The sequence below is a fragment of the Oratosquilla oratoria genome, chromosome 19 (genome assembly GCF_046742065.1).
Source record: "Oratosquilla oratoria isolate Oo_2021 chromosome 19, ASM4674206v1, whole genome shotgun sequence".
In the NCBI taxonomy this organism is placed as follows: Eukaryota; Metazoa; Arthropoda; class Malacostraca; order Stomatopoda; family Squillidae; genus Oratosquilla; species Oratosquilla oratoria.
Window position 1 is genome coordinate 18,097,124 of NC_134795.1, and position 14,855 is coordinate 18,111,978.

Sequence of the window (14,855 nt, forward strand, 5' to 3'; positions counted from 1 at the left end):
ATAAAGGACTGGAGCAGAAATAATGAAGGTACGACAAAAATAACAAGTTAGTACAAGACAAGAAGTTTAGTAGAAATAACAAACAAAAATTATACGTGAATCTATGGTTTGATATTATAGTTGTCAAACTTTAAGACGGTCTTTAAGTGTTTACATTCTTGATGATGATAACCTTGATGCCAGTGTCATTTTTATTCTTAAAATGAATAAAGTTTGAAAACTATTTTCAAACTAATCTCCATGAATTATATAACATGTGCATAAAAATTAAACTAATGCAACAAACAAGCAGACATCACAACAGAAAATAAAGTGCATGAACAAAATTATTTAATCACTGTGCAGAGAATGGTGCAGTGTCATTATCAGTGATCTATTTTTCCGTGTTTACCTTTACCAGATTCATTCTGGTCTTTTTCCTCTTCCTCTACAACCTCTTTTATTTCACTCACTGGAGGCTGTGGTGGTAGCGAGGTTGCTGGAGTACTTTCAACTGCACTTGGTTGTTCTTCCTTAGGTGTTGCAGTAGTGGGAGATGTGGGAGATGTTGCCCCAGCTTTGGCCGACACCAAAGCAGGCGGTGTGGTTGGAGATCTACTATCATATACAACTTCTCTTGGTGTCTCGCTTACCATCTTGGTCACATCTAAACCTTCAGCAGTAGTTTGGTCTTCAACAACTTTTGTCTGCCTTGCCTCATCAGGTTCAGATTTTATTATTTCAGTATCTGCTTCCAATTCTGTTCTGGGAACTGTTTGAGTTAATCCATTTTCTGCATTTGCTGGGACCATTTCCTCCTTTACTATTGTAACATCCACACTATCTACCACATCTTCCGTCTTTGATTTTGTCTCCATATTTCCTAACTCCTCAGACTTTTCTACACATGGCTTGTCAGGTGGCTCCGCTTCTGTTGAACTTGATTCCAACACGAGTTTTGCATCACCCACTATGGGTTTTGGCTCTTCAGGAACCTCTTCTACCTTTAGCCCAGGCTTGACGACTACATCATCTGTAGCCATAGCTGTTTTTTTTTTTTTTTTTGTTACAAGCACATATATTAATGAAGTATAATTTTATGATGATAAAATTGGGGGAATTTCAATTTTTCATTAAAACTAAAGTAGTAGCTTATGTTTAGAGGGTTAAGTACTGATATATACATATCCTTCTGATTCTACAACTGGTTCCTAAGATAGTTATTCCTAATCGTTCTTACCAAAAGGAACCAATCATGGGTGCAAGTGGCAGTCACGCAAGACAAGAGGTCCTGCCGCATGTCATCAAAACTTATAAATCCCCCCAGCCTCTATTTACATGTGCTGCCCCAAAGGGCTACACGATCAAAATGCAAAATGATAAACCAGTTCTACATTAAGTAAAATTTTCTTTATGTATTTTTGCAATGGAAAGAACCTCATCCTGAAATACTAAGATATCTTGCTAACTTTCACATATGAACTGTACCATAAATGATTATAGCAATGGCAACTGGTATACAAAACCATTCACTAAGAAAGGTTCTTACTGAAACCCACACAATTATATCAAAATGTCACTAGACAGTAAACTAATATATAACCTACTGCCCATATTCTGGACTGATACAATTTTGTATTTTTCATACAGTAAGTATGGTTGCCATGATTGAAAACCAAATACCTTTCACAGTAAGCTATGATATTTAAACTAGTCATATGCTGGACTGGTAATCTATTCAAGTTAATATAGCAAGATATCATGTAGCCTACTGTCACTACTCTGTGGCAATTAGACTTTGTACATTTCATATAACTAGTATGGTTGCCATGAATGAAAAACAAATACCTTTCACAGTAGGTTATGATGTTTAAACTGGTCATATACTGGACTGGTACAATTAAATTTATTTAATCAAGTTAATGAAGCAATAAATGTCAAAAGACCTTGTACTCACAACTAAATTGATCCCAGTCCTATGAATATTGACTGCATGAAATGTGCAAGGTTACAATTGCACTCACCTGCTTCAGAGTATTTTGCCCCAGCTCTTGAAGATGAAATTAGTTCAGCAAAGTTAGGTGGTGGCCAGGCTGACGGTGACAGCTTACCCGGAGTTGGTACTTGTGGAGGGGCTGTCTCCGTGTGGGCCCAGTAGTACATGAGGTCAGGCTACAGTGACAAAAATCTTAGTTTAATAGAAGTCTAGTTTCTTATGAAGAACTATAGTGACAAAAGTCTTAGTATAAAAGTTTTATTTGTTTCCTATGAAGAACCTGCTGCAAAATTATTACTCTACGGAAGAACTCTTGTTAACAATGAACAGTTCCAAAGGTGTGCAGTCATGGTCAAAATTCTTGAGCCACAATTATGATTATTCATTCTACAAATACTGGATAATGTTTGTTAAAACTTTGATACATTTTACTATGCAAGAAAAAGCTTTCACTGTAATTACATTATGTGAAAGGATTGTGAAAGATCAATGGACCAAATATCTTAAAAAATCTAACATTCTGACAGACCGTCAGTTTGGCTTCAGATCTGGAAGGTCATGCGTGTCGAACCTTTTAAGCGTTTACTCGAGAGTGATTGATGTGCTGCATGAGAGAGAGGGGTGGGTGAACTGTGTGTAACTAGACCTAGACACTTGATACAGTTCCTCACAGTGAACTTGTGTGGAAATTGGAACATGTTGGAGGAATGAGAGGTAAACTACTAGAATGGATTATAGACTTTTTGAAGGAAAGATACATGAGGACTGTAGTAAAGGATAAGAAGTTATTCGAGAGAACAGAAACGAGTGGAGTTCCACAAGGTTCAGTGTTTGTACCAATAAGGTTTCTTGTCTATGTCAATGACATGATGGAAGGAACAAGCTACGCCAACATGTTTACAGATGATCCAAAAATCATGAGAAGAGTGAAAAACAAGGACAATAGAATATTGCAACAGCAGAAAAAGGCTATCCTTGAATTATTCCTTGGGAAGTGAACCCATTACAAAAGCAAAAGAGGAGAAAGACTTGGGAGTGTTGATAAAAGACAACCTGTCACCTGACAGACATATCAGCAGGATTGTGGGAGAGACATACAGACTACTGCAGAAGATTAAAGTGGCATTCCACTATATGGATGAAGAGATGATGAAAAAACTCATTGAAACCCTGATACATCCAAGACTGGAATATGCATCAGTAGTATGGTCCCCACACAGAGTGAAGGATATAAGCAAGATTGAGAGAATACAAAGGGCAGCAACCAAACTGGTCCCCAGCCTGGCAGATAAACCATATGAGGAAAGACTAAAAGTACTGGGTCTGCCAACTTTGAAAGATTGAAGAGAAAGAGGTGACATGATTACAGTATTCAGGTCACTAAAGGGGATAGATTGCATTGATAGAAGAATTTCTGATTGAAGATAGGAAGGCTCTACAAAGTCATGGAAGTAAATTAAGAAAGACCACAAGTTGAAAGGATGTGAAGAAATAGTTTTCCATTTAGATGCAAAAATATGTGGTATAGCCCAAGCTCAAACAATACATAACTTCAACTCTAAATATAATTGGAAATCAAAGATATAGATTAAGTTAGAACCATACATGAATTTGAGTCTAGGTGTTCAAAACTTAGAGAATAGGAGACAGGACCCAAAGAGCGTTGCTCCTTTCCTGTATACTACAATTAGGTAAATACAGTACTACCTCTCATTAGCGGACGTTAATTAGCTGTGTTTGCGGTGTTTTCGCGTGTTTTCTGTGTTTTTGGTGCTGTTGTTTAGTGCTGTGCAATCACTATGCCACCCAAAAACCACTCCAAATCAACGGATTATTCACATCAACAGACACCGTTACCCCCGTTTTGGTCCGTTAATGAGAGGTAGTACTGTACATATACCAAAGGCTCTTTCCCCCTTACTAGGGAAGTAACCAAAGTCAAAAGGCATAATTCCACTCCTATCCACCACCCTCCCTTCCTCTCAGTTTGGCTGCTCATTAATTATGAGGATGAAATTTGACTGTAAATTTGGAGGATTAAATTTGACTAAATACTCTGCAAAAACATATAAAATATTCAGAAACAAATATTGTATGAATCTCAATTTCCACAAGTGATCTCCCTTCTCCCATGCTAATCTTCCCCCATTTGTAAATTCTCCCTTCAATTGTGGTACTTATCTTTAAATTCATCACTAGTTTCATACCCTCCTACCTCTCCTTAACAAGAAAATACTCTATTGGGATATGAAAGTTTCACTATCCTGGTCATCATATACTAATTATGCAGCATCAATCCATAATTAGCCTGGAAACAGACATCATTTGCCCTAGCTGCACATATCAGATTGAAGACAAGGAATATGTAATCTTGCACTGCCTACCATTAACACAGTAGAGACAGCAGTATCAAATTTCTAAATAACTATGGGCTAACCCAGACGCTGCCACAAAATACCTTGGAGACCCAAGTCTTGTGCAAGACCAATAACTTACCCTGAAAACCATGTCAAGAGGAGCATCAACATCTTCAATCTGTCTAATGACACCTGCAGCGAGGAGGTGCGTGCAGAACTGAATGGCCATGATCTTCAAATCTTGGGCTGTGACAATATGACGAAGATAGTGCTGATCACTCAAAGTGCTCACAAACCAGTGTAGTAACATTTGACCTGGGAAGAGAGTTGATAATGCGATTAAAACCAATAACAATTGTATATGCAAATATCTAGATGTAACAGAAGCCAATGTGTGTTAAAAAATAAAATTTACTGGGCTTTCGGGATATCTATGAAATATATCTCTGACCATGGAATTGGACAACTACTTGAAAATTGCACATGATAATAAAATCATTGCCTCAAGTTTCACTGATTGGAAACCCACAGCTCCAGTTCGGTTGCTAACAGTCCTTGGACCCTAATATAAATCTCTCTTGGAAGAAACTTTGGGGTCTCTTATATTAGTGATGTATTGTCATGAGCGAGCTAAGTAGTAGTAGTAATACAAGGAAGGAAGTAGTCACTGACTGTCAGCTCTCCTTATGTGACAAGAACATAAGGATGGAGGAGAATGCAAGAGACCATGAGGCCTACACTACACAGTCCCATGCCCCTTACCACCTGTCATCCCAATCCATAAAGTTCTAAAACACCAAATTGTTTCAGAGCTCACTACGTGGTTACTAAGTCTATTCCATAAGGAGGAGAAGGTACAGTTGTAGTTAAATGAGAGAGATTTTGGGTCTGGTCTGGAAATAGTTAGCACCTAAAAACTGCACCTGCAAATGGATGTGAGGATGCAGCAAGAAAATCATCCTCCCTGACCTCCATTTTGCAGGACCACTGCTTGCAAGTATTCATCATTGGATCCTTGTGCATAATATATACAGAAAAAAAAAACAAGAAACGGGAAGCTTGAAAGCAAGGTGTGGTGAGTCTATATGGCCGAGAAAAGTGAAGCTAGATAAAATCACAAAATAAAAAATGTAGCTTGTATGGTGGATGTACATTCAATTGCAATGCAGACATTTCTGTAGTATAGTATGGCTTTGTAAAATATATGGATATCACGGACTGGGATATGCTACACTTACAATAAGCATCATGGGTTCTCAATGGAAAATGCAAAGCTTTAAGAGAAATGTGTATTATTATATAAGGACAGAGCAATCATTCTGGGAAGGGGGCATCACTTAGCATACTACTGTATTTCAATTCTTGAACAAGTTGCATTTGTGAAATGAAGTCTTCATTCACAGGAAAATCAAAACTCAGGAAGCAGTTTGGTTTAAATCCAATTAATTTAAAAGCTTAAATGGAAAGCCAGTATCTGTATTGGGATGATGACAACAATGACAAATGAGTGATACTAATAACGATGATGGTAATGAGATGAGATAATGTTGATGAAAGGATTTGAAAATCTAAATCTATTCACCCATGAACCAATAGGACAGCATTTGACCTGGAATTGGAAAATTATATTCACATTTTTCAGCATTATATTGTGTTATCACTGAACAAATGACATTATTCTTGTTCCTAGGTTATGCCTTTGCAGAATCTAACAATTAAAAGATTATTATTCCTGTATCTAACTACAAATATCTCACATTTAATATTTAACACAAGTGGATGGCCACTGCATTGACATTTACCTTCAAATTTTTCATAAATTTTGAAATCTAATTTCTCTGGAACAAAGTTGGGCTTCACCACCCGTCGGTCAAGCGTGGCCCTGTCAAGCGTAAGACTGGCCACTTTTCGAAGAACGTTACTATCGAGGACACCACTGGTGCCTCCAACAACACCACTTCCATCACCCAGTCCAACATCACCACTACTCCCATGCCGCTTGCCACGTTCATTATGGGTGTCAGCTGGAAATTAGAATTAGTGGTATTTAAAAACAAGAGAACACAATTATTTATAAGGACATTATTTAATCTGAAAATCAATGTATCATATTCCCTACACCTGCATTACATCTGTTATGAATACTTGTCATGAATAACTACTCATATTGTACATCTTTGAACAAATCAGAAATGTAAACAAACCAAAAGGTTTTTCCCCCCTTTTATCCTTATAAGGAGGGTAGCCAATTCAAAACACACATGCGTAGTTAAAAGCTGGATTCACAACTCCCAACACAAAATTAGCATGGGAGCAGACACCCATTGCCCAAAATGCAATGACCACACACGACACAGAGCACGTCTTACAGTCACTCCAGACAGATCCACAATACTTCTTCATTGAGGGACTTATGGACTGAATGGCCATGGGGCAGTTTCCCCTGGGGGGCCATGAATCTCCCCCCAACTATAGGACAGGGGGGGCAAAGGAATGGCCTATTGGCAGGGATCACTTTCTTTATAGACTACCCCACCATTCTTACAAAAGCAAAAGAGAGGGAAAGAGAGAGAGGAGAGAGGGGGAGAGGGAGGAAGAGAAAGAGAGAGAGAGAGAGAGAGAGAGAGAGAGAGAGAGAGAGAGAGAGAGAGAGAGAGAGAGAGAGAGAGAGAGAGAGAGAGAGAGAGAGAGAGAGAGAGAGAGAGAGGGGAGAGAGAGAGAGGGGAGAGAGAGAGAGGGGGAGAGAGAGAGGGGGGAGAGAGAGAGAGAGGGGGAGAGAGAGAGGGGGGAGAGAGAGAGAGGGGGGGAGAGAGAGAGGGGGGAGAGAGAGAGGGGGAGCGAGAGAGAGAGAGAGAGAGAGAGAGAGAGAGAGAGAGAGAGAGAGAGAGAGAGAGAGAGAGAGAGAAATATATATTGGGCTCAAGTCTGAAAATGGGCAGGGGGAGGCGATTCTCTCTGACACCCATCCTGCAGGACCCATCAATGGTCCATACATACATACATACATACACACAGTAAGTAAATAAGTATTGTATACACATATATTTACAACTGCAGCTCCCAGTTCTCCCTTCCGTAATGCAGTACCAAGGTCCGCCTACAGAAGCCAAATCCCCCCTCTCACTCAAAGGTCTTCTAAGTCACTAGAACTTAAAAAGAGTTACACTAAGGCCCGTTTCACACGTATCGACTTTTCGCCGTCCGCGACACGACGTCGTACTCTCAAAGAAGAACCATGGGTGTCTATGGACGCTGACGTGTGAAAGCATCCATGGACACCCGTGATTATTTGAGAGTACGACGTCGTGTCGTGGACGGCGTACGGCGAAAAGTCGATACGAGTGAAATAATATTCCGTTTGCATCTTGGGATGTATCTATTTATTTATCTACTTTTTTATTTTTGAGGTGAAATAGAGGAAATAAACTTAAAACGGGATACTGTCATTAAATTTATACCCCATGGCTTTACACCCTGGTTTCCATCTATTGTAACGAGTTTGTAAAAATTTCATGAATAATCGAATGACACACTGCTAAAATGCGACATAAACAGGAATGAATTTTAGAAAGGTGAGATAGTTACAGATTTTCTTTAATGACCAGAACGAGTTAATCGACATTAAAATTCACTATAAATTGAACTGGTACGCATTCAAATTTCCAACTCAGCTCTGGGGAAATTCGATACTAATAAACAATTCGTTTGCATGATACCTCAATTTTGCGCTATAGTTAGATCCTATCAATGAAATAGTCACAGGCACCAAGCAGGTTTGGTATTACACAACAGACCTTAAGCTTAAGAGTGTAAGGTCTTCTCTGGACGCCTTAGTAAGGGTTTGTTCTTAGAACAAGACCGCTAGCGAGAACTGCCTTCCTAAAGATTATTCCCCTTCCTTGCCGAGTTGCATTTATTATTTTACTCTTACAGCCGCCAGGCGATTTTATTAATCTCCTCGGGGCCATCTCAGAGGCGAAGGGGTTTATTATTAACTAAATTGAATTATTGACTTTGAACGGTTTTCGTGCATCGCACGCATGTCAAGACCAATAAAATACTCCATCTCAGTCGACACGAAGGCTCGTACATCTCACTTTCATGTCATTTCTTTTTTCTTTATCTTAACTTGATCTTAACCCTCTGGCGAGTGTTGTCTCGTATAAATTTTGGCTGTCACCGAACTATTTTATTAATCCTGGAGAAGAAAAAATCTTATCTAACTAGTCAAATGTCTAAATAAACCCAAACGAAAAAAAAAAAAAAAAATAGCAAAGAAAATAAATAACAGCGTATAAAGAACAACTCCCCTATAAAATGTTTTACAAGTCTGTATTTTGACATAAAACAAAACAAAGATAAGATTAAAACTTGCTCCTCCCATTTTGGGGTATGGTCCTAAGATAAGGTTTTACAGCCCATGACGGAAGTGAGGATTATACACACGCACACGCACACACACACACACGAAACAAATCCCACGGGAAAATTCAGTGTTGCGGCCTTACTTTGCCGTTTTACAACATTCCCTCTATTATCGCTACCGCCTGCCGATTTTATTCATCTCCGAGGAACCCAGCAACTACACACTAATTTTTTCTGCGTCTGTACAAGAAATTTTATGGAGTTTTGCATGAAAAATATGCAATGTATATATATATATATATATATATATATATATATATGTATTCACCTCGGATCTGCTGCAGCCTCTTTTCGAGACAGCGTGTGTGTGTGTGTGTGTGTGTGTGTGTGTGTGTGTGTGTGTGTGTGTGTGTGTGTGTGTGTGTGTGTGTGTGTGTGTATACACATTTATCAACCACAGTTCACTTTAATTCTAAGCCATCAACGTCGAGTAACTCGAGGAGGCATATATGCAGAAATTCATACGTGTTCGAGTCCTTAGTTTGCCTACGTATCAATTTCTGCATGTATGCTTCCTCGAGTTACTCGACGTTGATGGCTTAGAATTAAAGTGATTTGTGATTGATAAATGTAAATCTGTTCACTGGAACCAATTCAGTGTCACACACACAATTATATATATATATATATATATATATATATATATATATATATATATATATATATATAAATACATATATATTAATGGTTTCATGTGCAAGTAATTCAAGTAACATTTATAACCTAAAATACATGTACTTTTTTATACCTTTAACTTGGAGCTCTACTTAGCTTAAAATGGGTTTGGGCTTCAAATTGCTGAAATCCGACACTGGGCCAAACAGTTTTATTCATTTGTGTGTTACCCCTGGTTCTTACCTCCTCTCCCTCCATCTCCAACCTCCACCACCACCATAGACGGGAGAACTTTCATGGTTGTGGTTATACTAATTGAAGTTCATATTTGATGTCATTGTGTTCTTTTCATAGACGACATTTCAAAAATTCCCGCCACAAAAACGGATGCTGCCAAGTCGACGACTCACTAGCGTCCGTTGGTCCGATCTTCCATGTCGACTTCTCAGAATCAAGTCGAAGGTTTGATTGTATACGTTTTTTTTTTTTCTTATAACACACTTTGCTTCTTGGAAAAAAATCTGTCAAGTTCACTGTCAACGACTACGTTTCAGTATTTTCCACTTTTTTTCTTTAATATTCACTTTATTACGAACGAAGAATGTAAAAAATAAATTTTACTTATTTAAGTGTCATTAATGATATATTTATACTTCATCATGGACACAAAGTTTATCTCATTTTCTAGTCATATAGATTTAGGGAACACCTGATGTGTATCAGAACAGTTAATCAACTTGAGATGCATTCAAATTCAATAAAAAAAGAATAGGAGAAAACAGTGATACATGCTCCATCAAGGGAACAATACACACTTTCCCCACAATTTTGTATCACACACAAACACACACACGACTCGATGGCACGGTGGTTAGTTCCCTGCTGCCACTACGGCGGTCAGGGTTCGAATCTTGCCCAGGGGTGAAATAAGTTTAGTATCGCTGCGCTTCGAGTCGCTACTACAACTCTCGTGGACGGGAGTTGGGGGTGTGTGTGCGTGTAAGTTCACAGCATTACCCATAGATCGGTCATACGAGCTCTGAGCTCTCTTCAGGGAGGAAAACAGCTGTCGATCACGAGTCCAACATGTGATCCAAAGACCAAGGTGAATCACACACACACACACACACACACACACATACAGATGCATAAATACTTGGAATAGACGAGGCCTAAGGTGATATAACGCAAACTGGAACAAGAGGTGAATTCAAACCTAAATATGACAACTGGAAGTCAAGGATATAGATTGGGTCGGAACTGGACACGAGTTTGAGGCTAAGTACAACAAACTGGGGAGCAGGAGACGGGACCCGACGAGCGTTTCCCCCTTCCAGTAAACTACAATTAGGTAAACACACACACACACACATACACATACACACACACACGACCTACTGGCTGTTGCCATACATGCTTCTTTTATTTACATCGACGTAGTAATTATAAAAATATTCATAAATTACCCGATCAGCCCCAGACAAGTATACGAAGCAACAGTTTGGTCCCAACAGAAAACGAAGGATATAAACACACAGACAACACAAACAGCAGCAACTAAACTGGTCTACTGCTTAACAGACAAACAAAACAACACAAGATTAGGAATACTGGGAAGGACATCATGAGAGAGAGAGAGAGAGAGAGAGAGAGAGAGAGAGAGAGAGAGAGAGAGAGAGAGAGAGAGAGAGAGAGAGAGAGAGAGAGAGAGAGAGAGAGAGAGAGAGAGAGAGAGAGAGAGAGAGAGAGAGAGAGAATCAACATCTATGGCGTTGCAACGGTCTACGTTCAAAATTGAATGTACCACTTCACTTAACGGTTAATCGTTCTTATTACTGAAACCGATGTAAATACACTCCGATAAAAACGAAAATGAGAATTTTTCTTCACTTGTAGAAAACGGAAGTATGAGCACGGCAGCCTGGAGAAAACGTGTTGCTAGGACCGGTATTGGACCACTGACCAGATGATGGATGCCCATTTTCACTTGGTCCAAAGATTCCATTCATTCTCGTTCTTCAAGTCAAAGTGCACAAGTCATACATTTCAGCGAATCACGATTTTTGTCTGAATATTCTCCTGATGTGTCCAATTAGGATGTACTCTCAACATATTATGTAAATTTTCGCAAACTTAAAATGAGCAGCACATAGTGAAACTATAGAAAGCGAAGGGGAAGGGGGGAGGAAGGGGGAGGGGGAAAGGTGAGGAAGGGGGAGGGGGAAGGGGATGAGGGGGAAGGACGGAGGGGAAAGGGGAGGAAGGGGAAAGGGGAGAGGAAGGAGAAGGAAAGGGAAGGGAAGAAGGGAAGGAAAGGAAAGGGAGAGGGGAAGGGGGAAAGGGGCAGAGAAAGGGAAGGCGGGAGGTCAATCCGTTAGAATCGGTTAGATGATGAAAACGTCATTTATGCCGCCTTATTCTTGTGTACAGAATACAAGTGAATGATCGAACATTGCATAATTTATTCTAACTCCTGTAGTTATGAGGCGCTGTAGAAATGTACATGTATGTACGGGAGTGCTGGCCTAAGCTGATGTAGAAAACGATTTTGCTACGTCCTTTTCGTGCTCTGTCTCTCTCTCCCTCTCTATATATATATATATATATATATATATATATATATATATATATATATATAATTTTTTTTTATGTTCGAGATCAATTTCACAATCCTTCGAGGGATCCCGCCAAAATGAACCTTTACCTAAATGTGTAATTCTTTTCCTTCCTGATTTGGTTTATTATTTGTTGGTTGTAATATTGAGATTTTACAAACTTAGTTTTTACAAATATATTAATTTAGGAAAAAATTAATAAATCAAAGAACTACGTAACAAGAATAATAGAATGAGAGACGAAATGTTCCCTTCGTTGGCACGATAAAAACGAGTTTAAGACGAAAATGAAATTAGAGACGACAGAAAAGAAGCAGTGGTTCTTTGAAATGCCACCAGAGGGCTTCTGCACGACAACCCCTTGAGTCATCGGAGCTCCGATTAGGTGCCTCAGAGGGGAAAGACCTGCTAGTAGCGAAACCTCAATAATGTGAACCCATGGCGTAAAGAAATTCTCGACTGACAATGTCCCCCCGTCTCCCCCTACCTCCTACTTCTCCGCGGTCGACTCCTTTCTCATCTGCTGAAATGTCGTCAAAGTCGACATGACGTCACACAGCCCTTATCCTCTCCCTCGGGAGAAATATTTATCATTTCCTCTAAAGCCTGAGTATACACAATCTGTCTACATCAAATAAATGACGACGACAACGACATGACGTCACGCCGCTTTCGCCCTGACTACAACGTCTCCGTTCCCGCCATTTTTAGGTTGTTATTATGGATGGCGAGTGACTCAAACATTCCTTCACATCACCAGTCGTCTTCAACATCACCCTTCGCTCCATCAATGTTTACTTCCTTATCCAGGAAATAATGAACTCTTGTTATACACCGTTCTGTCACAATGTCGATATTTTACAATTTAATGTCAGATATTTTCTTGCAAAATATCTAGCTTTTTCGCTCCCTTTCTAATATTATGGCTGAAATTTTATTTTATTTATTTCGCCATATTCTAGAAACGTCTATATTTTTTAACCCTTTACTTTTCTACACGCCACTTCAGTACCTCGCTAGCAAAACAGTTAACACTGACTTCTACTGGCTCTTGTTGGTACTTGTCCTTTTATTATGCTTGCCGTCAGGATATCTTGTTCCACCATGAACTACTCCTAAGGTAGATTTTTTTCGGTCAATCGTTAAATTTTTTGTTATCCCTTTCCGAGACAAATATCCCCACAAAAAATTCTTACTGAATGATACCCGATCCTAGATAACGACAGTTCCACCAGACATATACAAACAAACCAGCAGCGCGTGGTTACATCTCCATTTGTCACCCCTATGATAAGACATTCCAGAGATAGAGCGTATCGCAAAAGTGTCCTCTTTTTCCTGCACTTGAACGAAGTAAAGAGTCTTGATCTTGCCAACGGCTTATTCTTTGTTGCTTTACTATTCCTCTGCGCTGTTCTGAGGCTGCACAAACACTTGAAGGCTTTGAAGCGTGGCTGAAGAGACGATGACGTGTACAACAACCACTTACAAACAGCAATAACAAAGTTGTGTGGAGAGAGAGAGAGAGAGAGAGAGAGAGAGAGAGAGAGAGAGAGAGAGAGAGAGAGAGAGAGAGAGAGAGAGAGAGAGAGAGAGAGAGAGAGAGAGAGAGAGAGAGAGAGAGAGGAAAAGGTGACGCCTCGCCACCTAAGAGAAGAAACTACCGTCTTTTCGCTGGCGGTTTATTCATTCAGGAAGTTCTTAGGGCTCCCTCAGTTGTTGCTGTTGTTGTAGTTATGCAGATATTGATGATATTGTTGATTTTCATTATGTTTATGTTGTTTGTTGTTGTTGTTTTTGTTGTTGTTGTTGTTGTTTATGTCGTTGTTTGTTTTGTTGTTTATGTCGTTGTTGTTGTTGTTGGACCCTCAGCGTCTACAGCCCCTCGCCCGAGGTCCTCCCACCCATATATGTGGTGTTTGTGTGCCCGCGAATCACTGCTGCCACCAGTGTCATTTCCTCTACACAAGTCTAGGAATCCCCTTGTCTAGGAAACCTGTCTTCGCATGAGCAGTGGAATATATGTGTACTTACAAAAGTATACAATTGTGTGTGTGTGTGTGTGTGTGTGTGTGTAAGTGTGCATTATCAAATGTGTATGTGTGCGCGTGCGTATGTGTGTGAGTGTGTGTATTATCAAACGTGTGTGTGTGTGTGCACGCGTGTATTATTAAATCCGTATGTGAGCGAGGCTAGAGGAAGTGGATAGCTTTAGGTATTAGGCATGTGACAGGAAAGTGAGGGATGGAGGTGGAGGTAAGTTGTAGATTGAGAGAAGCAAGTAAATGGCTCGGAGAATTAAAGTGTCATGAAAAGTAGGCAATTGGGATGGATGCAAGGAGATTGTATGAAGGGGTGATTGTGCCGACGACTTTGTATGGAACAGAGACTTGGAATTTAAGAGAGGCAGAGAGGAAAAAAACGAATGTATTTGAGATGAAATATCAGAGAAGTAGGGTAAGGGTTACTACGTTGGACAGAGACGAGGTGAGCGGGATGGTGCTGGGATGGTTTAGACACATGGAAAGAACGGGTGATGAAAGATTAGTAAAAGAGGTGTGGAAGGCAGAGATGGATGGAGTGAACTTGAGAGAACGACCGAGGATGAGATGGATGGATGGGGTGAAGAGAGCGTTGAGCAAGCGGGGAATGTCTGTTGAAAAAGGAAGGGAGGAGGCAGCAGATAGGGATGAGTGGAGAGTGGTTGTGTATAGATGATACTGTTATGCAAGGAAAGAAGGGGCGGGAGATGGGGGAGGGGGGGCAGGTGGTGCTTATGTGTGAATATTTTGGCGCGGCCCAAAGGGATTTCTCCACATCTTCTCTTTCTCTGCATGAGGGGACGGGGGGTCGCCGATTAAGTGAAGC

General features: G+C 39.9%; 1 protein-coding gene across 1 annotated transcript in view; it reads right to left on the reverse strand.

Annotated features, from left to right (window-relative positions):
* LOC143035760 (uncharacterized) overlaps window positions 1-14,855 on the reverse strand; it is a gene marked incomplete at its 5' end in the record, with an annotated part of 127,702 nt that overhangs the window by 20,893 nt on the left and 91,954 nt on the right. The window contains 4 exon segments of the mRNA XM_076202691.1: window positions 392-1,024; window positions 2,004-2,151; window positions 4,472-4,647; window positions 6,135-6,356. Of these exon segments, the coding sequence (XP_076058806.1) occupies window positions 392-1,024; window positions 2,004-2,151; window positions 4,472-4,647; window positions 6,135-6,356 (1,179 nt within the window).